At 39.9% G+C, this 23,623-nt stretch overlaps 1 protein-coding gene and 1 pseudogene across 1 annotated transcript in view; both read right to left on the bottom strand.

Moving 5' to 3' along the window:
• Nucleotides 1–23,623, bottom strand: part of SLC25A17 (solute carrier family 25 member 17) — a 48,821-nt gene that overhangs the window by 5,671 nt on the left and 19,527 nt on the right. The window contains exons 2-7 of the mRNA XM_019734536.3: nt 18,450–18,510; nt 15,079–15,145; nt 13,571–13,722; nt 2,861–2,977; nt 1,753–1,898; nt 1,567–1,662 (exon numbers count right to left, since the gene is read on the bottom strand). Of these exons, the coding sequence (XP_019590095.1) occupies nt 1,567–1,662; nt 1,753–1,898; nt 2,861–2,977; nt 13,571–13,722; nt 15,079–15,145; nt 18,450–18,510 (639 nt within the window). The remainder of the gene's footprint in view (nt 1–1,566; nt 1,663–1,752; nt 1,899–2,860; nt 2,978–13,570; nt 13,723–15,078; nt 15,146–18,449; nt 18,511–23,623) is intronic.
• Nucleotides 15,880–17,016, bottom strand: LOC141568838 (heterogeneous nuclear ribonucleoprotein A1-like; annotated as a pseudogene).

Below are 23,623 nucleotides of genomic sequence, written 5' to 3'. Positions count from 1 at the left end.
CCAATTAGTATGTAGATTTCATGAATCCCCTATTTTTCAGTGAAATGAGTGATATAGTTCAATAAGTGAAAATAAGAAATATTTTTCAATGAAGCAAGCACAAGAATTTACAGAGAACTATGGGGAAAATTCTACTTCAAAAGAAAAAAACATGCCCACGATGAAGATTTAGATATTGACTTAATCTTCCAGTCCTTTAGTTCTGATAAACACTAATCGATTAGAACCATTGCAGTCTAAGCTCTTCACATTATGTGTTTACATTATAAAAGTATCATTTATTTTATGCTACTGAATTCCTTTATGTTAAGTGCCAATTTAAAAATAGTACATTAGTAAAAATACTTTTAATAGAAAGTAATAATATTTTGAACTGAAATACCCTCACTATCACACCCATGTTATCTATCAATAAGTCATTTGATTTTTTTTCTCCGAAACAAATCATGTATCTGTCCATGAATTTTCTTCCCCCAAACAGGTCAGGAATCTGTCCCCATCTTATCCCTCCTCTCCACTGCTACCACCTCGGTCTAGGTCACCAACACTTCCCACCTGTATCACTGAAATGGCCTCCTATCTGCACGTCCCCCAACTTTTCTCTTAGCCTCTCACCAATTTGCCACACAACAGCCACAGCAATCTTCTCGAATTGTAAATCAGATCACGTGACTCCCTAGGGTAAAGCCCTTCAAAGGCTTTCCTCTGGGCTGAGAATAAAATCTAGAATCCTCATCTATAGCCTTCCCTGCTCCTTTTCCAATCCCATCCTGAGTTACTCTCCAGCCACAGCGGCCTATCAGTTCCCAGGATTCCTTAAGCTCTTAGCACATCGTGTCCCCTCTACCTAGAGTGCTCTTTGCACAGATGGGTCCTTTTCTTCCTCTAAGTCTTAATTTATACACGTTCCCAGTCATCCTACCTAAGAAGATCCCCTCTCCACTGAACCACAGAATGCTTCTCACTTCCTTTTTTTAATTTGTAATTACCTATTTATTGTGCTTATTTACCTGTTCATTCTCTCTTCAATTACCTCCATGAGGGCAGGAATTATGACTGTTTTAATTACCATGTGTACCCAGCTCCTCACACAGAGTGGATGTTTAATAAATATTTCAATGAATGAATAACTGAATGAATGGAAAAACCAGAAATCTGAAAGTGTTCCAAAAAAGCTAAATCATTAATTCCTCCTGAATAAACAAAAGGAATCAACCTCTGATTTTGTAAAGAATGATGTGCCCTAAGGCATCCAGCAAATTGACCTGAATGAGAAGGAAACAAACTTGTGATTTCCTGAGGCACTTAAAGAAACTTCCTCCACACTGCGGTTTTCTGAGACCCTATGTTACCTAAGAAATTGCCAATGTAAACTTCATTCCAAACTAAAGAGGAAAACAACGAATAGCCAGACTGGTTGTCAGAGTATCAAACAAATGGAAAAATGGGCAAGCAATGCTCTGGCCTACCAACTGACTATATTGCTTTATTAGCATTGCTTCAAAGAGAGAAACCCCGATTTTGCAGTGTTGTTTGACTAAATGGAGGGAGAAGCCCAGCACTCACCCTCAGAATCGACTGGACTGTCTGCATGGGATAGGTGACCGTGGTGGCAATCGCTTTGGATACTGCACCGATGATAAACACATCCAAAGAAGAAAGCTGGGAAGCAGGGACAGAACGAATCACATCAATCCAAGTAACAAGACGGTGCAGAGGGTATGCTCTGCTGCTTTCAAAATCAGGGATTACCTTCAGTCGTTTCTTTAAAAGCTGCCGTTTTAAACCTTCATAGAACATGAACTGGATGGCAGGATTGAAGACCAGGAGCAAGGAGGGAAATGTGCCATTCCATAAAGACAAGAGTCCTTCATCACGAACGATCTGGTGAAAAGCATCTAAGCAAGAAACCAAGGACATTCGATGACAATCCCCTAACTAGAGAAGACAAGGGAAATTCTGTTCAAATGTACCCAGAACAGAAACCACCCTGGTTCTATCAATACCATTTCCTTCTTGCCATGATATTTTAGGAGCAAGTTCATCAGTTAACTCCTTTTTGATAATTATCAGACACTGATGGTCACCAAGTTATTGAGAGACAACTTCAATCCTAGGCAATCCGCCTGACAATCTGGGGTCAGAATGTCAAGTTTTCCTAAGTAATTATCACCACCAGTGGGGACTCTGGATTACAGAGAATTGTGAACTGATAGCCCACGTGCTTCACAACGAAGTCCAGGACAACAAAAGATAAGACGATAGTTCTCTAGAGTCCATTTTATAGGACTGACTTATAACAAAAGCACTGTTCTCATTACGAACACGGGAAAGGAGAACATGGCACTGTGATACGACTGAAAAGCAGACGCTCAAAGATACCAGACACTAATCTGGTACCTTTAGCCAAAGATGACACTAGAAAAAAAGTATAGTAGGTTATTCTTCAGGAATATTCATCCCTCCCACCCCCACTCCATGGGAGCAGTCACTTCTCTACCCCTTGTCTTTGAGGCTTGGCCACGTGATGTGCTTTGGCCACGGGGATGTTAACAGACAAGATGGAAATAGGGGCTTGAAATATGCTTGTACGATTCGGCGTGTCCTCTTCTGGAGGGGACATCACCAAGAGAAGAACATACTCAGGCTGGTCCCAGGAAGATGAGCCGAGATTCCCAGGCTGGGTCAGCCTAGATGAGTCAAATCCTTGTTAATCCACAGACACATGAGCTACACAAATGCTTACTGTTGGATGCTGAGCTGGGAGGTTGTCTTATATATAGCATTATCGTGGCAGTAAGTTCCAGGTACAAAGAGAAAAGAAAACGCTTACACAGAAACTCACCCAAGAGATACTTACCAATAATACCTTTGTAGTTGGTTGGTACAATGTCTTCATTTCTAAACTTTGCCCCTTGCAGCTTCAGTCTGGTGTTTACCACCCAGAGTGGAGTTGTTAGCAACACATTCACCACTCCTTTAAAGAGAAAGAGGGAGACACAAAGGAAGGCAAAATGCAATCTTTTAAGCTTCTGTCTTATGTTAAAGCTACATACCAATGCTCCATTTCTACTTCTGCCACTGACCTAATACGAGGCCTACGGTGTCTCTTTGTGTCAGGGTACAACACAAGCCACTCCTGCTGGCAGCAATTCAGAAGCCATGATGATGGCAAACTGGCTGGCAGCACCACCTCGCCACGTGAAAAGAGTAATGAGTTTCCTCATTGGTTGAACAGAAGGCAATCCATTTGTCAACTTACATAAGCACCCAAAGTAGCAATTTTGATATAGTTTTACATATCATTTTTCAATAACAGCCTTAAGAGAGGGGAAGTGGCTATTGATCACATGCTAAGTTCATGACACCATCGATAAAACACACAATTTACAACTCTCCCATAAGTAGCTCACATGGTTTTAAGTGAGTACAGAGCTGGTACAATGGGTGACAGGTGGGAAAGTGGTGCCACTGGGAAGTGCTCCAACGGGGACTAGAGGATCACAAAATGTCCCTCATCACTGAGGGAATTTGGAGAGGCAGGCGACACACAGTGGTTAGGAACTGTCACAAAACACCTGAAACAGCCTCACAAGCATCATGAGCCTTACAAGCTTAGGGATGGGAATCCTGGCCCCCCAAGGTTGCCTCAGTGGAACAATACAATGAGCCAGCTGCTTCTGTTTTGAAAACACATGATCCGAATTTAACACCATCTGGAGATATTAAAACATTCCTCATCAGTCCTGAAATGATTAAAACAAAACAAAACAAAACAAAACAAAACAAAACCCAGATAGAGTTGTAACAAAGTGCCTGACACACAGCATATACTTTATAAATATGTGTTAAACAAGTATCAAATAAATGAACCAATGAACAATCTCAGCGAACAACCAACCATACATGGAACTATCTGGCTCCAGCCACGCTATGAAGAATCGAGAGGTGCAACCCTAAGGAAGAGAAATCTTCTTGTACCAAAAGTCATTTAAACACAACAGGAGAAAGAATGTTTTGATTTAAGGACTCTCAAAACATGCCGTACAGAAAACACAGTCTAACCAAAAATAAGCTTGTGCAACAGCCAAGGGATTCAAAGTCTATTTTTTCACTTGTTGCATACAGGTGCAAAAAATAAAATATTTTGCTACCTCTCTCTTAAGAGCATTATGGGAATACTTTTTCTCAAAATAAAAGACATTATCAAATAATTTTATGAGCTGTACTTGTCATACTTTCATAGAGTCACATAACACCAAAGAGTCGTCTTTAGTTATGACTCTATTCATACACTGACACTGGAGGCATTGATCATAATCTGAGTAGGACTTACCTAGAGATTTTTCTGGTCTTGTATTTAAAAAGCACTAGTGCCCAAGAGGCCAAGATAGAAGAATATCAATACATGCCCATTTGCCCGGATTTTATAATGTACTCCTGTTCAATGCCAGGTACATATCACTTAACAGAAAAATCAATAGCCAGAAAAACAAGACTAGAAAGTACTACACTTGAGCAGTCTACATTTTATTTTTATGATGAAGAAGGTAGGCGAGCTCAGAGCCAGAGATCACAAGCGTCCACGTACACTCTATGCAGGCACAGTGTGCACACCTTTCTAAGCAAATGAAACAAGTTACCCAGTAAATAAATTCTTTAAAATCAAAATTCATATTCTATTCAGGAGGTAAGCACGCAGAGAACACATTGGAGGCAACGCAGCCAAGATTAGGATTTAACCGTTATTTAAAATTCTGCTTGCATATTTCCTTTATTAACACAAGTTGACAGACTGAGAGGATTCGAAGGACAATCTCAAGTACAAAAATGCACTACATCATTCAAAGAAGGGAATACAAAGTCCTTGTAAGAACATTCTGTATTTCAAAGCTTTTTGTCTGAGAAGTTCAAGTACTTAGCTCATCCTCTAACCCAAAATAAGAGAGCTATTTTTTAAACAGTATAATTTTATGAGTTCTTGGAACAGACACTCAAAATACTTGAGGATCCAAAACTTCGCTAAAAACTTACAACCTATATACTCAAGCGAAGGACAACAATCAATGGAGGAAAAACCTGATAAGCAGTTCCAACTGGTACTGGTGCCCCACGGATAAGGCTCACGGATAAACAGGGCTGTCTGCTTACTTATGAGCCTGTGTAGAAAATTCTTCTTCCAATTCCCAGCTGTGGCTGTTACTTCAGCTCTAAGATGGGACTATTTACCTACTTCATGACAGGAGACTTTTTCCTTCCAATTCGAATGATTCTATTTTCTTGCTTTGTGAAAAATCATTTACAGGGGCCGGCCCAGTGGCTCAGGCGGTTTGGAGCTCTGTGCTCCAAAGCCGAAGGCTGCCGGTTCGATTCCCACATGGGCCAGTGGGCTCTCAACCACAAGGTTGCCGGTTGGATTCCTTGACTCCCACAAGGGATCGTGGGCTCCACCCCCCTCTAACTAAGATTGAACACGGCACCTTGAGCTGAGCTGCCTCTGAGCTCCAGGATGGCTTAGTCGGTTGGAGCGCATCCTCTCAACCACAAAGGTTGCCGGTTCGACTCCCGCAAGGGATGGTGGGCTGCGCCCCTGCAGGCAACTGGACCTGGAGCTGAGCTGCGCCCTCCACAACTAAGATTGAAAGGACAACAACTAGACTTGGAAAAAGTCCTGGAAGTACACACTGTTCCCCAATAAAGTCCTGTTCCCTTCGCCAATAAAATCTTTTTAAAAAAATAAAAATCATTTACAAGAAAACAGAACCAAAATTAAGAGATGAAGAATAGTAACTGAACACACATTATTCAGTGATTCAAGGAGTAATTGGAACACAGCTATTTACTCCTGAAATCTTCAAAAGAAGTAGTTTTATCTCCTTTGGTAAAGAAAGAAAACATGAAGTATGCTAATCGGGTGTGCATTTCTGGGAAATATGCACAATGACCATTGATACAAAAAAAAAAAGGCAGATCAAGGCTATAAATCCAACCATTTGGCTCCCTATGAAAGAATGCAACTAGATACACAACAGAAACAAACCTGCCTTCCCAGAGTCAAGGCTGGAGGGCAGGAAATGAGTATGTACCGTCACAACAATGACAATACCACTGGCATTCAAAGAGGTATTGGTAAAAATCCCAATTTCATAAAAATGGCAAGTATCTTCTTCATTTAAGTTAGGTGTAAGGTTTTTTTCCCCCAAATTCTTCCCCAAGGTATCAAGCTCTATGGGCTTTCTTCCGTGAAAATAAAACAAATAAATAAAATAAATTTCTAAGGTTCAAGCAGAATTTGAGTAACAATAATACTGTTCCTAGTTCTCCTTGGAGATAAGGAAACTCATTTCTACAGTGATTATAATACAATGGCAGGGCTCACAGCACGAAGAAAAAGCTATTCTAATTATTGTAAGAGTGCGTAGGTATTAAGATATAAAAACACGTTATAAGAAGTTTAAAACTCACAAAAGGAATTTCCACGGAATTCTTTACCTTCAGAAAAAGAGAGGACCTATAATCAGGAATCTTAGAATTATAAAGGACTGTAAAATTCATTTGACCAAGGGTCTCAATTGTGACACTACTGACATTTGGGGCTGGATAATTCTTTATTTAGGGGGGTGTGGGGGGTCCTATTGTGTAAAGTGTTTAGCATCATCCCTGGCCGCTACCCACTAGATACCAACAGCACCCCCCAGGGGTGACAGCCAAAACTCTCCCCGGACATTTGCCATGAGTTTCCTGTGGGTCGAATCTGCCTCAGTTGAGAACCACTGTTCTAACCCAATCGCCAAGTGATTATTCACTTTATTTTTCAAAGTTTCAAAAAATAGAAATTCACTCCCACCTTATGGCCTATTTTTTCCAAGAGCTGTTAGAAATTTTATTTTTACTGCTACTACATCTACATTCTTGAAACAACTGGAAACACATATGAAATAAGGTGTTTTTATCTGAGGTAGAATGAGCACTTCTGAAATGACTTTCTGTGTACTTTGGGATAAATGTTTTGTGATCCTGGCTCAATTCCTTTGGATACTATAGAACAAGTATAATCCCGCTTCTACAGGTCGCTCATCCACGGCCTGCTCATCAAATAGATACTGTGTGTCTAGGACGTGATCAGTCCTCCTCGAGGCGCTGACAATACAGTAAATAAAAATGAAAATCCCTGCCTCATGAAACTTCTATTCTAATGATGTAAGACAAGAAAAATAAGTGAAATATGCAGTATGTCCGAGGATAAGGGTTAAGGAGAAAATGTAAGCAGGGGAGGAGGATAGCGTGGTAGGGATAGAAATGTCCATTTTAAACACTGGCCATTTAGAGAAAGCTCTCAGAGGAGGTAAAGCCGTGAGCCATGCAGTTAGCAGGTCCACAGGTCCTGAGGCAGAACATGCCAGGCGTGTTCGGGGAGGAGACGCCCGTGGGGATGCAGTGGTGCGAGTGAAGAGACGAACAGGAGGGCCAGGGCATACGGGTCTTCGTCATACGGGACAAGAGTATGCCGAGACAGAGGGATACACTGTGTCGGAGCACAGGGGAAGGGCACCTAGTCCAGAATGAGACCGGGGCTGGTAGTATGGGAAACAGAGCAGGCTTCCTTGAGAGGAGGTGGCTTGAGCTGAGAATAAAAGGATAAATAGGAGTTAACAAGATGAAAAAAGCAGTAAGACTGCATCGGACAGACAATGCAATACACAGTAGGAATGTTTCAAACAGAGAACAGTAGCTATAACATAACAGTGATGGAGTAAATGGCCTGCTATATTCATGGAATATAGTATGGGAAGATGGAAACGGTGCTAAGATCAAGGCAGAGAGGGTAAGTAGCATCCTGGCACGTCTTGTATGTTAGGCTCTTATCCTTTTTGGGGTGGGGGGTAGAGGCTTGTACGTTGAGAGGGTCATGACTTTATCCTGGATGCAAGGGACAGACATTGAGGGGTTTCATGCTGGGGATAACGTAACCAGATTTGGGCTTCAGAACAGCAGTTCTCAACTATGTCGCTAACAAGACATGTAACAGATGATGCTCACGACTGACACAGACCCATCAGCTCTCCCTGCATGTCAACCATAATTCCACCCTTTTCTCACACATGCAAGAAACATTTCTGAATGGAAGTGAATTAAAATGATGTTGCTACATTGGGATCTCTTTTAACCAGCGTCATACGAGGTGTGACATAAAGATACAGTCAATGTTTCAATAAAAAAAAATGCATTACAGTAAAAGACACATTGCCATTAATCCCCATCAAAATGCTCCCCCTCGCTTCGAACACACTTATCCCATCATTCTTGCCACTTTCTAAAACAGTTCTGGAAGTCCTCTTTCATGAATGCCTTTACTTCATCCTCCATCATGATAACGTTCCGTGTCGCACATCACTTCAGGTATGGCAATTTCTGCCAAATAAAAACATTACAGTGTGTCCTCATCTACCTTATTAACTGGATCTGGCACCGTGAGCCTTCTGGTTCTTCCTCAAACTCAAAATGATTCAGGACATTGAGGCAGCCATGACAGCACCACTAAGGACACTCACGAAAGAGAACTTCCGGAACTGCTTCAGAAAATGGCAAGAAGGATGGGATAAGTGTGTTTGAAGCGAGGGGGAGTATTTTGAGGGGGATTAATGGCAATGTGTCTTTTGCTGTAATACATGTTTTTAATTTAAACATCCACCGTATTTTGTGATCACGCCTCGTATAATAGACTCACCAGACACACCTGTGTTCTACTTTCCTTTTACAAGACATACTGACAGAAAGAAGCCCACAGCACACTGAATACCTGTGGCCACTAGGCTACTCCCTGGTGGGCCCCTGCCTGTCTACTTCCACACCACTGAGTTTTATGCTTGCCAAGAGTGAATCATGACTTTTCTCAAACCTGCTTATGCCAGTTGTATCTGTTATGTAGGCAAAGCATTACAGGTAAGGGTTAAGTAAGAAAAAAAGCAGAAAACTCCCATCAGTGAACTGATATGCGTTGGTCATACATCAAAAAATCGAAATAGTATATATTCATATATCTTAAGTTAAAATACAATACTGAAGGTATATAGGCTATTTACAATATTCCCTACATCAATTGACTTTTTAAAGCTAACTGCCCTACTATACCAATCTAGTTGTGTTAGGTATAGGGGAAGCTACTGTAATCATACACTGTGTAAGAGTTAGAAGGGAAACAAGCAGAGGGTGCAGCGAGAGAATAACAGGGGTTGATGTGCACCTGGTGGATAATGGGACGTCAGATACAGCAAATAAACAGCTTTGGACAATTAAAAAGGAAAAGATTTCATCATATATTTCATGAATTAGTAGCCTCACGGAAAATTATGAGTTAGTCCTGGACAGTGAGTCATGACCTTTTCAGTGTAAATACAATAAACTACGGTAATCTAAAATGTATTAAAGTCAAGATATTACAAATACTTGGTCTCAAGTATAAAAATCATACTAGGTTGCCATTTGTTGTAATTAACGTAAAAAAGAAGGCTCCCTTTATACTGGATAACCTTGGATCTATTATGATTTTTTTTTCTACTGAACAAATCTCAAAGTTGAATTCCGACACTGTTTGAAAACTATTTTTCTAGAAAGATGACTTGGGCAGGCCTATGCAAAGGGGGTTAGTGAGGAAGACCACAGAGGCAAGGAGATCAGAATACAGCAGTGGTCCAGGTGAGAGATGATGGCCCTTAATTTGGGGAAATAAATGGCTATGGATATGGAGAAAAGGAAATGGATTCCAGAGATGTTTAGGAGACAGACTGATGACCAAGGGTACATGGCGGGTGAGAGAGCGCCCTCTATGATGACTCCCAGGTTTCTATCCTGAGTTACTTAATTACAACTATTCATTCATTTTCTTAATGAAATCCTGTGTGTTCTACTCTATGTGAAAGTTGGTCTGGGGTGTGTGTGTGTGTGTGTGTGTGTGTGTGTGTGTGTGTGTGAAGGTGGTCAAAGGTACAAATTTCCAGCTGTAAAATAAGTCACGGGAAAGTAATGTACAGCATAATGACAATAATTAATAACGCTGTATCGTATATTTGAAAGTTGCTAAGAGAATAGACTTAAAGTTCTTACCACAAGGAAAACAAACGTTGCAACTATGTGTGGGGATGGATGTTAACTAGACTTATTGTGGTGATCATTTTGCAATATATACACATATCAAATCATTATGTTGTACACCCGAAACGAATATAATGTATGTCAATTATATCTCAATTAAAAAGAAGTTGTTCCAAGTGAAAGCTAATTAGATCAAAATCAACCTAAGACTAAAATGAGAGTATTAAGTAGAAGAAAGGCTCAGAGACCAAGCCAAGAAACAGCAGCGATCTCACACAGGTGAGGAGGAGAACCTGGGGGCCACGAATACTCGTGGGCTGGCAACTACTTTTCAATTAAATAATTTAAATTTTAAATGAACATTTATATTTCTCAATCGTGTGACTCCCAAATTAGTAAATTTTCAAAGACTGTATCAAAAGTTACTCCACAGAATACTAACACTAAATATGCAACATTCAAATCAATTAATTTACTTACAGACTAAAATGGATAAACATTAAAAAAAAGGAAATAGATCTACTTTCTTTCCACCTCTTTAATAAAACCCTGACTATTCCAACAAATATTTTGTTCATTGAGAAAATATTTATTGAGCACCTACTACATGCTAGGAATTGTTCTTACTGGAAATATAGTCGGGGGAGAGGGGGAGGCGAAGACATGTATGTATATATACAGAGGGTGCCAAAAAAATGTATACACATTTTAAGAAAGGAAAAAAACCGTATTAGGTTGGTGCAAAAGTAATTGCAGTTTTCGCAATTATTTTTAACCTTTTAAACTGCAATTACTTTTGCACCAACCTAATCAAATTGTAATACTCAATATATACTGATAACAAAAGATGAATACAAGTCATGTATATACATTTTTTTTGCCACCGCTGGTATATCTTTGACATATATATATATATATATATATATATATATATATATATATATATATATGTATCACACACTCTACTAAGCGGAGACAGACAGTAACGAAACATCAGGTTGCTTAATAGCTACCTAGCACTTCTGAAGTCTCAGATGATAAGGATCCAGAGCCTTCTAAAATGTGGCTGCTACTCACCTCTCCAACCATACTGCTCATGTTACTATATTCACTTCACTCATTAACAAAATTAGAGAACTTGCTGTCCTAAACGTGCTCCTGCAGTTTCTTAATTCCCTACCATTCCCTTGGTCGGGAAATTTTCGCCACTCATCTATAAATGTTACTAATCCTACCAGGGCTCAGTTCAAGAGCTGCTGCTTTCCGAAAATATGTACATACCCGCCAGCCAAAAGTGCCCTCTCTTCCTGCTATGAACCCTTCATGCATTAACTACTATTATGATACGGACCACACCGGGGCTGTGCACTACGTACTTTGTCACATGTGACTAAAGGCTTTCATACTCAGGGTGGACTTCGTGGGTATGTGACCTGTCTTGTGCTTGGTTTAATGCTTTGGTGTCAACCATTTTGAAATGCTTAATAAATTGTGAACAAGGAGTCCCCCATCTTCATTTTGTACTAGGCCCTGCACATTACATGCCAGTCCGGTTCATGTTAAATATCTCATGTGAATCTCAGTCAAAAAAAATAATGGAAAACAAGCAGAGAAGGTATTGTAACCTTCATTTTTTTAGAAAAGAGAACTTCACTTCCATAAATTTTGGGTACAGGCTGCTAATCTGGGATACTGATCTTCCTCCCTGGATTAAAAAGACAAAAGTAAGTCAAGTCAGCTCAGAAATAAACCTGTGTGTATGTGGTCACTGGATCTTCCACAAGGTGTCAAGACCACTCAGTGGGGAAAGGACAGTCTCATCACCAAGTGGTGTTAGGAAAGCTGGATATCTACATACAAAAGAATGGAGTGGGACTCTTATCTTCTACCACATACAAAAATTAACTCTAAATTGGTTAAAACCTAAAAGAAAGATGTACATTATAAAACTCTTAGAAGAAAATATACGAGGTGTCCTCAAAAAATACAGTGAATGTTTACATTTTAAAAATGTATTACAGTAAGAGACACATTTCTATTAACCCCCCTAACATACACCCGCTCACTTCGAACCCACTTATTCCATCGTTCTTGCCACTTTCTGAAGCAGTTCTGGAAGTCCTCTGTCGTGAGTGTCTTTAGTTGCGCTGTCATGGCGAAATGCCTCGATGTCCTGAATGGATTCAAAATGTTTACCTTTCATGGTCATTTTGCCTTTTGGACAAGCCAGAAGTCGCACGGTGCCAGATCCAGTTACTAAGGTAGATGAGGACACACCGTCATGTTTTATTTGACAGAAATTGCCGTACCAGAAGTGTTGTGTGACACGGAGTATTATTATGATGGAGGATGATGTAAAGACACTTACAAAAGAGGACTTCCAGAACTGCTTCAGAAAGTGGCAAGAATGATGGAATAAGTGTGTTCGAAGCAAGGGAGAGCATTTTGAGGGGGATTAATGGCAATATGTCTTTTACTATAAGTTTTTTTATTTAAATATTCACTGTATTTTGTTATCACACCTCGTACAAATGGCCAGCAAGCATATGAAAAGATGCTCAACATCACTAATCATCAGAGAAACACAAATCAAAACCACAATGAAATGTCACCTCACATTCATTAGGATGGCTACCACCAAAAAAACCCCAGAAAAATAACAAGTGTTGGAGAGGATGTGGAGAAACTGTGCAGTGCTGGTGGGATTATAAACCCCTGTGCAGTGCTGGTGGGATTATAAAATGGCACAACTGCTGTGGAAAACAGTTTGCTGGTTCCTCACAAAATTAAAAACAGAAATATCATATGATCCAGCAATCTCACTTCTGGGTATATAGTCAAAGGATTTGAAAGCAGGGACTCAGAGATATTTGCACACCCATGTTCATAGCAACATTATTCACAGTAGCCAAGAGATGGAAACAAACTAAATATCCATCTACAGGTAAATGGATAAACAAAATGTGGTCTACACATACAGTGGAATGTTACTCAGTCTTAAAAAGGAAGGAGATTCTGTTATATCCTATAGCGTGGATGAACTTTGAAGACATTATGCTCAGTGAAATAAGCCAGCCACAAAGACACAAATACTGTATGATTCCACTTTTATGAGGCTTCTAGAGTAGTCAAATTCACAGAAACAGAAAGTAGAATGACGGTTACCAGGGGCTAAGGGAAAGAGGGAAAATGAAGTTGTTATTTAATTGGTATAGTTTCACATTTGTAAGATGAAATGTTCTGGAGTTCTGTTTCACACCAACGTGAATAAACATACTATTGAAGTGTACACTTAAAAATTGTTAAGACGGTAAATTTTATGTTATGTGCTTTTAACACATACACACACCCAAGTCAGAAAACTAAGTTACATTCTTTGTCACCTAACTTTGTGCTAAAACAGTCTCTTAGAGTATATATGGACCACAAGATAAATGGTAAAATATAAAAACATTTTATACTCAGAAAGCTTTGTTACCTGCAACAAATCCAACTACCAGGTCTTTTCCAGTAGTAGAATGCTGACCTTTGACCCAGATGGCTTTGAGGCTATTAAAAGTGTAGAAGTAGACAAAATTGGAGCAGCAGAGACTGGAGATAACTGGAAACCACCCTCGATATGGGGCCAGGCTAGGGGAAAAACACAGTAAGTAAAGGTGCTGGACAAAAGCCACTAGAAATGGGCAAAGTCCCAGGACAGGCTGATCATCACTCACATATTCCCCAAGTTCAGTCCTACCCTGCGCTGCACCCCAAACTGCACACACACCTTACATTCTGAAGGATGCCCAAACCAAGACATCTTTTCTAGCACTAATGATACCAAAGAAACAACGGCTGATTTACTGCTTTGCCTCCTTTAATAAATTAGTATGTAAAATTAGAGACAATTTCTTCATGGCTGTTAGTTAATATAGCATCATTCACATTTTATTACAGGGCAAGAACATTTAAAATGAAGTAAATATAGAAAATAAGTGCAAAAAAAGGAAGTGATGTGGGCACGTTATTAGGGCACAGGAACCAGACTAAAGAGGCTCCAAATGGCCAAACCTGGGGTCATTTAAGCACCAAAATAATAAAGTATAGTAATCAATAGTAAATCACTGGTAACACAGAATTTTTTTCTGTACTGATATTAAATAAAGTTATTTCCTCATAGACTGCCTTGTAGTTGCAACAGAGGAAAAGCAAAACTATTCAGTGGCTAACTCGAATATAATGGCATAATTAACCAATCAATGAGAGCAGGTGGGACATTATGTGACACCAAATGTGATACTCTGAGGACACAGTGTCACCTGTGCGTTATTCTGGCACAGAATGCACAGCCTCAATCTAATCATGAAGAAACACGACGCAAACAAAATGAGAAGCATTTTATTTTCAAAAAAAGGAGAGGAGAGCTATGTTCTTTAAAGATGTCAATATCATAGGGATAAAGGGCTTTTACGTACGGGATGAAAAGCTTACTCTCAAATAATTGTGAAAAAATGTGTGTGTGGTGTGTGTGTAATAAAGAGAGCAGGGGGAGGGAGAGAAGAAGGGAGAGAGAGAGTGAGGGCACAAATGGCAAAACAAATGAAATAAAGTGTTCACGGTGGGTGAATCTGGGTAAAGCATATGCTGGTATTCTTTGTACTATTTTTAGTTTTGCAACTTTTTGTAAATTTGAAATTATTTCCAAATAAAAAGTTAAAAATAAAAGACGTACTTAATCTGTCTGAATGCATCTGCTAGGCATGAACTAAACAACTATTACCTTCTTTGGTTTACGGCACATAAAACAGAGCATTGGTTTCATGGAAGACTCAAGAATCAACCACAGAACTTTAAGGAAATGAAATAACGATGCACTTACAAGTCAGGCAATTACAAATTCACAACACTATAAGGCTCTGAGAATGGATAGAAAGGAGTGTAGGCCCGTGAATGTCCTAACAACTGCTTTGTCTAACAAAGTTGAACAAGGTAATTAATACTCACAGGCCTTCTTCTTTAATGATCTCCAGGAGCACCATGTGTGTAGTTTTGGACTTTCTTTTCTCATCAACTACAAGATGAAAGAGCATCTATTATTCACGAACCATAAGTATTTAAATTCCACACCTAATTTCCAAAGTAAAAGATGTGACAGAAGACATTTATTTCTTATATTCATAAGGCTCTCTTGTTTTTCTCAAAGTTCTATATTCTCATTTTAATTTTAACATCTTACAAAGTAGAGAGGAAATAAACTACCATCTCCCTTTAAAAGAAGAGGCACAAAAGCCGTGAAGAACGCATGTAGTTGGGTAGAGCCAGGATTAAAATTCAAGTTTCCGAAGTTTTAACCTTGTGCTCTGTTTCCTAATATAAAAACTAAAAGATTTCAAAAGGATGAGAACTCTGCTTTTCTTGGCATGCTCACTGAAAACAAAACCTACTTCAATCAACTTCAAATTTCATACCCATATTTGAAGAATATTTTGAAAACATAAAAATGTGGAAATGAACCAGTTTTTTTAAAAGACACATTTATTGTCACCCCAATAAATTTAATAAAATTAAATTTAAAAAAAAAAGACACATTTATTCAGTGCCATGATTGGACCATTACATCTAGCAATCAACAGCATGGGTGCAAAAAAAAAACAAAAAAAAAACTACATTAAAACACTATGTTGAAATGCTTTACACTTTCCACAGAACAGAAACTAAAATAACCTATTATACAATTAGTCAAAATACAGTCCTCGAGTTTTTTGCTCATATACATGAGTATTGTCTAAAACATGTCTTCTTTGTAGCAGCTAGGCCCTGCCACCACTGCACTTGGCTGAGTTCACAAATCTGTTGTAACCTGTAGCTTCCGTTACTTCTCTGGCTCTCCTCTCCGCAACGCTTTGTTTCCCGGCGGGAATTAAAGCCTTCTGTCACTGCCATAGCTGCTGCTGAAGCTGGAAACACCACAGCCACCTTGGTTTCATGGTTTGGCAAAGTATTGGCCTTCATGGGGGTCAGAGCTTCTGCCTCCAAAGCTTCCTCCTTTCATGGGTCCAGAATTTGAAGACTGATGGTTGTAACTGCCAAAATCGTTGTAGCTTCTGCTACCTCCGAAACCCGCTTTCATCATTACCAAATCCATTATAGCCCTCCCCACTGCCACCAGGTCCTCCACCACGACTGCCACCAAAGCCACCTCAACCACTGAAGTTTCCTCCATGCCCAAAGCTGTCATTCCCACCAAAACCACCTCTTCGACCACCACCGAAGTTTCCAGAACCACTTCCACCTCTTTGGCTGGATGAAGCACCATCCATCTCTTGCTTAGATAGGGCTTCCCTTACTTCACAGTTGTGGCCATTCACAGGATGGTATTTCTGAATGATAGTCTTGTCTACAGAGTCACGGTCACCAAAGGTTACAAAAACAAAGCCTCTCTTCTTGCCACTGCCTCGGTCAGTCAGATTTCAATCACTTCAGTTTTCCCACACTGTTCAAAATCACCTCTTAGGTGATGTTCTTCAGTGTCTTCTTTAATACCACCAGCAAAATCTTTTCCACAGCGAAGTGGGCACCCGGTCTTTGAGGATCTTCTCCTGAGACAGCCCTCCTTGGTCCCACAACTTCCATCCACCTTTTGTGGCCTTGCCTTCTTGGCTGCATCCACCCCCTCCTTGGTGGCACAGGTGACAAACCCAAAGCCTTGGAGCGAACGGTGTTTGGATCTCTCATCACCCACAGTCAGTGAGCGTTCCCCATTGCTCAGAATAACTCCTCACTGGTTGACTCTCATCGGTTGTTTCAAAGCTCAAACCTCTAACGAAGAGCATCTGCAGCTGTTTGGTCTCATTGGGAGGCTTAGACATGGAGACCCCAGGAAGGGAGACTTTAAGGGTGCTTACTCCACGGCGTCCACCGAACAAAGTTGAACCAGTTTTTAAGAGTTAAAATTGGTACCTGTATGGCTTATATTATAAGCCACAGGGTGTCTAAACTGCGGCCCGCGGGCCAATTGTGGCCCGGGATCCATTGTTAATTGGCCCGCAGCAAATTCCAAAAATATATGTAGTTTACTTAAATAAACCAGGTGAGGAAATATGTACTTCACCTCAAGTGAGTGGCCTGGGTGTTTGTGTATTTTACCGCATATGGCCCTTGGTGAAAAACATTGAAAAAAGTTTGGACACCCCTGGCTTATAAGATGGCAAATTAGGAAACCCATGAGCAGGAAATCTGGCGATAACTATCAAAATTACAAACACATTTACCCTTTGATCCTCCAATCCCACTTCTGGGGATTTATCGCATAGAATTTACAGAGTAGCATATGAACACTTCTGTCTCTTCTACCAATCAGAAGAAACAACCCGAGAATCTACAATCGGGAAAAGGTAAACAGATTATGGTGCATTCACACCATGGAACACGCTAGAGCTTTAGAAGAAAGGATGAAGAAGCTCCCAATGTTTGGATTCCCAAAGCAGCCACAATATGCTATTAGGCAAAAAACACAAGGTACAGAACAGTGTGAAAAGTATGCTTTTTGTGTAGGTAAGGGATAAAAGAATATATATTCTTATTTGCTTGCTACTCCATAAAGAAACTCTGCAAGGCTATTTGAGAGACTAACAAAGACATTATGTGCAGGGGAGAGAAAGGGAAAAGGGCAGACCAGAGTGAGATTTTTCACTGTATTGTACATCTTTTTATATATTTTCATTTTTGAGTCATATTAATAATTTTGAGTCATAATAAATAAATTTGAGAAATTATTATCTATCTAAGAACCTCTAAAATTAATTTAAAATGGTAGTTATGAAGGGTTTTAACACAGGAATTAGTTTTTTCAAAGCTCATCTTACTCTTATCTCTTCATGTAAGTTCTGGCATAGGTTTATAATGTCGAGTTGAAAAATATTGAGAAAAAACAAGCAGGAGTTAGAGAGAGCTGCACAGCCCCGTAAAGCACCAGAGGCGAGCGTTTAACCTGGGACTGCATGCCCAGGTCAGCAATGACAGCGGGTGTGTGGCTGCACTGTTTCCTATTCCCTCTTCTCTTTCGATAAAATCAACCCCCAGCACAAACTCGGCATATTGTGCCTTAAAAAAGTCCTTTTACTTATTAGAAAGAATTGCAGTGATTCAAAATTATTAATGCAAGCCCATCAGGTCATTTCAGATTAGAAAATGGCTGAGGCTTCTCTGTTCATTAGGAAATAGCAGCGATGACGAGGTTCTAGTCGGTGAAAATGAACAGATCTCTGATGAAGCAGAACATCCGCTGTTAATTTAGAGCTTACTAGAAAAACGGGTTTGCTTCCGGACACAAATGAACAGGAACATGATGACTATAAAATATAAAAGATCCTCACCTTGAAGTCGAAGTCGAGCAGTATCCAAGGGAAAAAACACGGTCATCGCTGTCACGCTTCCCTGAAAAGTTTGAGAAGCCTTTAGTCATTCCCGCATCACAAGAGAATGAGCCACAACTTTTAAGTGAACCAAAGTCCACTATTAACAATGGGTCAAATCAGATCTTCAGTGAACAAACACATACAATATTTGAGACCTATTGAGATTATTATTGCTCAAACTTCCATAGTTATGTACTTACACAGAAGTATTACGTTTCCCAATAGAAATATCTTTCTCTCTCTCTGATATTGAAAAAAAATAATTTAGTGGGTCCCTGGAGATGACAATCTTTGGGGTTTGCAACCTAGGACACATGTCAAAGATAGCAGGTCAATGGATTTTTAACCTTTCGCAGGCCAGCTGCTGCTCCTATGCTCTGAAACCAAAATATCCAGTAATCAAACAAATACATACTTCTATTCTCTGTGCTTAATCAATATATTTACCACAAAGTAAAAGAAGTGTAAGAATCACATTGTTCCTTATGAGTCTTGTTTGATGTCTTACATAAAATCGGGGCAATCTCTAGGCTAAAATTTCTATAAATAATTCATTCAAGGCAATATAATGACAAAAATTACCAGGGGAAAAAAAAGCCAACAACCGGTCTTTCCATTCATAAGACCTTATGACAGATAAAAACCACAAGCCTATAGTTAGGGATGAAATTATATGCATGAAATCTCTACTTGGGTTTATGGTTCTTAACCCAGATGCAGGCCCCACTGCCGGTGTAGAAGATCAAGTTTTCTCAGGTACAAGATCAAGTTTTAGGCTACTAATCTAATAACGATTACATACAATACTTTAATCATGATAACAACTGGAAACGAGGTCAACTTCATAGGTAAGAACAAAATTTTGTTAGGTCTCTTATCTATTTAAATAGGTCTGTCTGCTTGACAGAGAGAACACTGTCGTTCTTTCAGTATTCTCCAAAACTCAGACTAAATGTTACCCCCCCCCCCAATCAGGGTACCACTGGTCATTTATTCCTCTATGCTCTCGCAGCCCTTGTTTATGTCTCTTACGGCACTTACATGACTGTGAAAATTATAGTGAAATCTAACTCCCACCATAGTAAGAATATTCATTCTCTCTTTGTATATGAGATTCTTAATAATTGTTTATTAAATTCACTCTTTCAGTTATTTATGCTTTTTGATGACTCCAACAATAATGTTCTTTTCTACTAAGGACTAGATAATATTTAATGTCTCAAGAAACAATGGACCTACAAAGGTTTATAGTCTACAAATCTATGCTTGGGCACCCTTGTTCACCTTGCAGGCAATTTCCAAGAAACACGGGGGCTGGAAAGCTGGAGAACACTCATTAAGGTTACTAAGGCTGTGGCGTTTACTCCTATCGCACAGTACTACTTGTCTATGTCAGCTATTGCATAGACAGGGACTCTCCGGGCAGAAAAGTCCTGCCTGGAAACTACTTTTGCAAACAACTAGCCACCTCCATCCCTCTTCCCTGCCAGCTTCAAACGGACATCAGAAGGTTCCTAATGGAGAAGCCCCTGCCTACCTACCTTGAATTCTACAAGCAATGTACATCTTATATCAAGATAAAGAGAACAGTCAGCCCCAACAACTCAAAGGTCTATTACGTCCTCAAGGAATAGTATAAATAATTCAAACCAGTAAAACTAAGTAACGCTTTTTAAATTTTATCAGTACTGGAAAGACTGGATCAAGATGGTGAACTGAGAACCCACCATTGCCTCCTTCCCATTGCAATCACTAATAATGACAGAAAAGATTTATATATAAAAGCATTGTACAGAAAATCAAACAGGGGGTCTGATTGGTGGACCAGAAATGAAAAGGATTGCAGAGTGAAGCTGTTCTGAAACAAGAAATCACAGGCCAAAACACACAGCAGACAGGTATGGTAGACAGAGAATGGCCTTCTGAGAGATGCCCATGTCCTAACCCCCGGTACCTGTGAACATGTGCACACTGCACGTTGCTAATCACTGACCTTAAAGAGATTACTATAAGTCAACTGTAATCTAAAAAATAAATAAAAATAGAGACCATTCTAGATTATCTGATTACCTCTGTAATCACACGGGTCCTTTAAGGTAGAAGAGTGAGGCAGAAGAGTAGGTGAGAGTAAGGCAATGTGAGGACTCAATTTGTCATTGCTGGTTTGAACATGGACGAAAGGGCCACTAGTCGAGGAACATGGGCGGTCTCTAGCAGCTGGAAAAGGCAAGGAAACAGTTCTCTCCTAGAGCCTGCAGAGAGGAATACAGCCCTGGCCACACATTGATTTTAGCTCAGAGACCTGCATCCAACATCTGACCCACAGACCTACAGATATTACATTTGCTTTGTTTTAAGTCACTCGATCTGTGGTAATTGGTTACAGTAGCAACAGAAAACTAATACAACAGGATTACTACAAAGGGAGCTCTGGGGCAACTCTGTGCTTGACGAGCTGGGTACCATTGCAGTCACAGCCAGGTCGTGCCAGTCCCCGGAAATGTGGGAACATGGACTCGACTCAGGTGAGTAGGCACACTCCGAACAGGAAACTCCACACCCAGAAAGCGAACTGCTGCCACCCCTTGCCAGGAGCCCATGACCACCTTTTCACCACAATCCCTGGCAGGGTAAGGGGTGTGGAGTGGGGAAGAAATGAAAACCTTACGTTTTACTCTTTTTGAAGAAAAGAGGGGCCGGCCCAGTGGCTCAGGCGGTTAGAGCTCCGTGCTCCTAACTCCGAAGGCAGCTGGTTCGATTCCCACATGGGCCAGTGGGCTCTTAACCACAAGGTTGCCAGTTCAATTCCTTGAGTCCCGCAAGGGATGGTGGGCTGTGCCCCCTGCAACTAAGATTGAACACAGCACCTTGAGCTGAGCTGCCTCCTGGACGGCTCAGTTGGTTGGAGCGCATCCTCTCAACCACAAAGTTGCCGGTTCGACTCCTGCAAGGGATGGTGGGCTGTGCCCCCTGCAACTAGCAATGGCAACTGGACCTGGAGCTGAGCTGCACCCTCCACAACTAAGAGTGAAAGGACAACAACTTGACTTGGAAAAAAAAGTCCTGGAAGTAAAGACTGTACATACTGTTCCCCAATAAAGTCCTGTTTCCCTTCCCCCAATAAAATCTTAAAAAAAAAAAAAAAAAAAAAAAGGATAGAAAAGACACACACATCCCTTTTTGTGGCTGAGTAATATTCCATTGTGCATGTATACTACATTTTGTTTATCCACTCAGAATTTTTTGGAATGAGATTAAGAGGCAGTGGGTACATGACATTGTGAATGTACTAAATGCCACTGAATTGTACCCTTTAAAATGGTTAATTTTATGTGATGTGAATTACTCCTACTTTTTAAAAAGCACTTAATCTTCACAAGAACTTGATGAGTTAAGTACTATTATTCTCTCCATTTTACAGATGAGGAAACAGATACTGACAAGTTTCACAACTTTTCTAATGTCACACGCTTTGGAACTGACAGATCAGGCAGCCTAGCTCCAGAGTCCACACTCTTAACCACTCTTGTAATTGAAACGTTTAAAAAATTACTAATATAAAACAAAAAACTAGTAAAAAAATAAAAAGGTACTAATATAGGGCCCATTTTATGTGTGAAATATTTTTTTGTGGAGTAGTATGAAAACCCAGGATAGAGTCTGACACAGCATAAGCCCTGAGCTTGTTAATTTATGTATAACTATGCACATACAAATAAGCTTAATAACCATGAGAAAATGTATACCAAAGGCTAAAAGTAAATTTGGAACATAGCTATTCTATACATCGGGGACTTGCTATATTTGTCTCTTTGCCAAGCAAACACACAGCTGACTATTCTCATAAGCAGCTCTTATCTGAAGGAAACTATTTCTTATATATGTGAGTCATATGCCAAGCTACATAAACACATGACTTTTCAGAATTTGAATTATAGCCCTCTTTTCATAAATACTCAGTGTTTTGTTTTTCTCTCTCTAGGGCTTACGTAAAATTTGAAGGCCAAAATACCGAGAAAATAACCACAATGTGCAACACTGTTGTACCAGAGAGACATAAAAATAAATCCATTGTTTTGAGTCCCACAGAATTCTAACCATCTGAGGGGGAGTTCTATTGCCAACAATTACAATTTGCAAGAATCCATTTCCAGAGAAATAAACCTTCTTGTATCTCTCCCAAAACAAACATTTTTAGTCACAGCATTCTACCATATCCCTCTGGCATTTAACCATTAGGTGTTGGGAAAACAAATTAATTCCTACACAGCATTGGCACCTAGAGCTGGAAAAGCCTTTAGAGATCACCTAGCAGTGGAGTGAGTCCATTCACCTGATAACTGAGGAGTCAGGCCAGGGGAGTAATGAGGTCTGCCCGAAGCCGGAGTGGCAGAGGCGAGGCTGGATATGAACCAAGATCTCTCTGACTCCTAGTTCTACTGATCACTGTTCCACCTCAGTTCTCAACCCTTTTTCAATGAAAACATAAATTGACTTTTAACTTTCAGTCTTTTCTACCACTCATAAGAGTGTACACAATACAAATACACACACAAATTTGGGAAAATCAAACCTGAAATTCTTAACAGTGATTATATGGGAGGAGGAAAAGGTGGCTTCCATCTCCTGCGTTATTAATCTCTACACATTTTTTTACACAATAAACATGGGTTTGTTTTAGTTTTGAAGTGGGAAAAAAAGCAAATATTTATTTGAAAAACATCAGAATACAAGAAAATAATACAGGCTAGGAATTCTGAATGTATGGTGTGGTGGTCTTTGAAGTCCCCAAACCCATTCAGGAGTCTGCAAAATCAAAACTATTTTCATACAGATGCTATGGCGTTATTTGTCTTTTTCTTATTCATTTTTTTCACAGTAAAGTTTTCCAGAGGCTACATATGTGATATTGTAATGGACTGAAGGCAGAAGCAGATAAGAGAATCCAGCTATCATGTTTCCCCAAATATAAGACCTAACCAGAAAATAAGCGCTAGCATGATTTTTCAGGATGACATCCCCTGAACATAAGCCCTAATGCGTCTTTTGGAGCAAACCTTAATATAAGACCCGGTCTTATTTTCGGCGAAAAACAGTATCGTCTATTAAGTCAAACATTAGAGAGGTTTGCA

Source organism: Rhinolophus sinicus, chromosome 1, assembly GCF_057876585.1.
Source record: "Rhinolophus sinicus isolate RSI-liver-muscle chromosome 1, RSI-T2T, whole genome shotgun sequence".
In the NCBI taxonomy this organism is placed as follows: Eukaryota; Metazoa; Chordata; class Mammalia; order Chiroptera; family Rhinolophidae; genus Rhinolophus; species Rhinolophus sinicus.
This window is presented reverse-complemented; position numbering and strand designations above follow the sequence as displayed.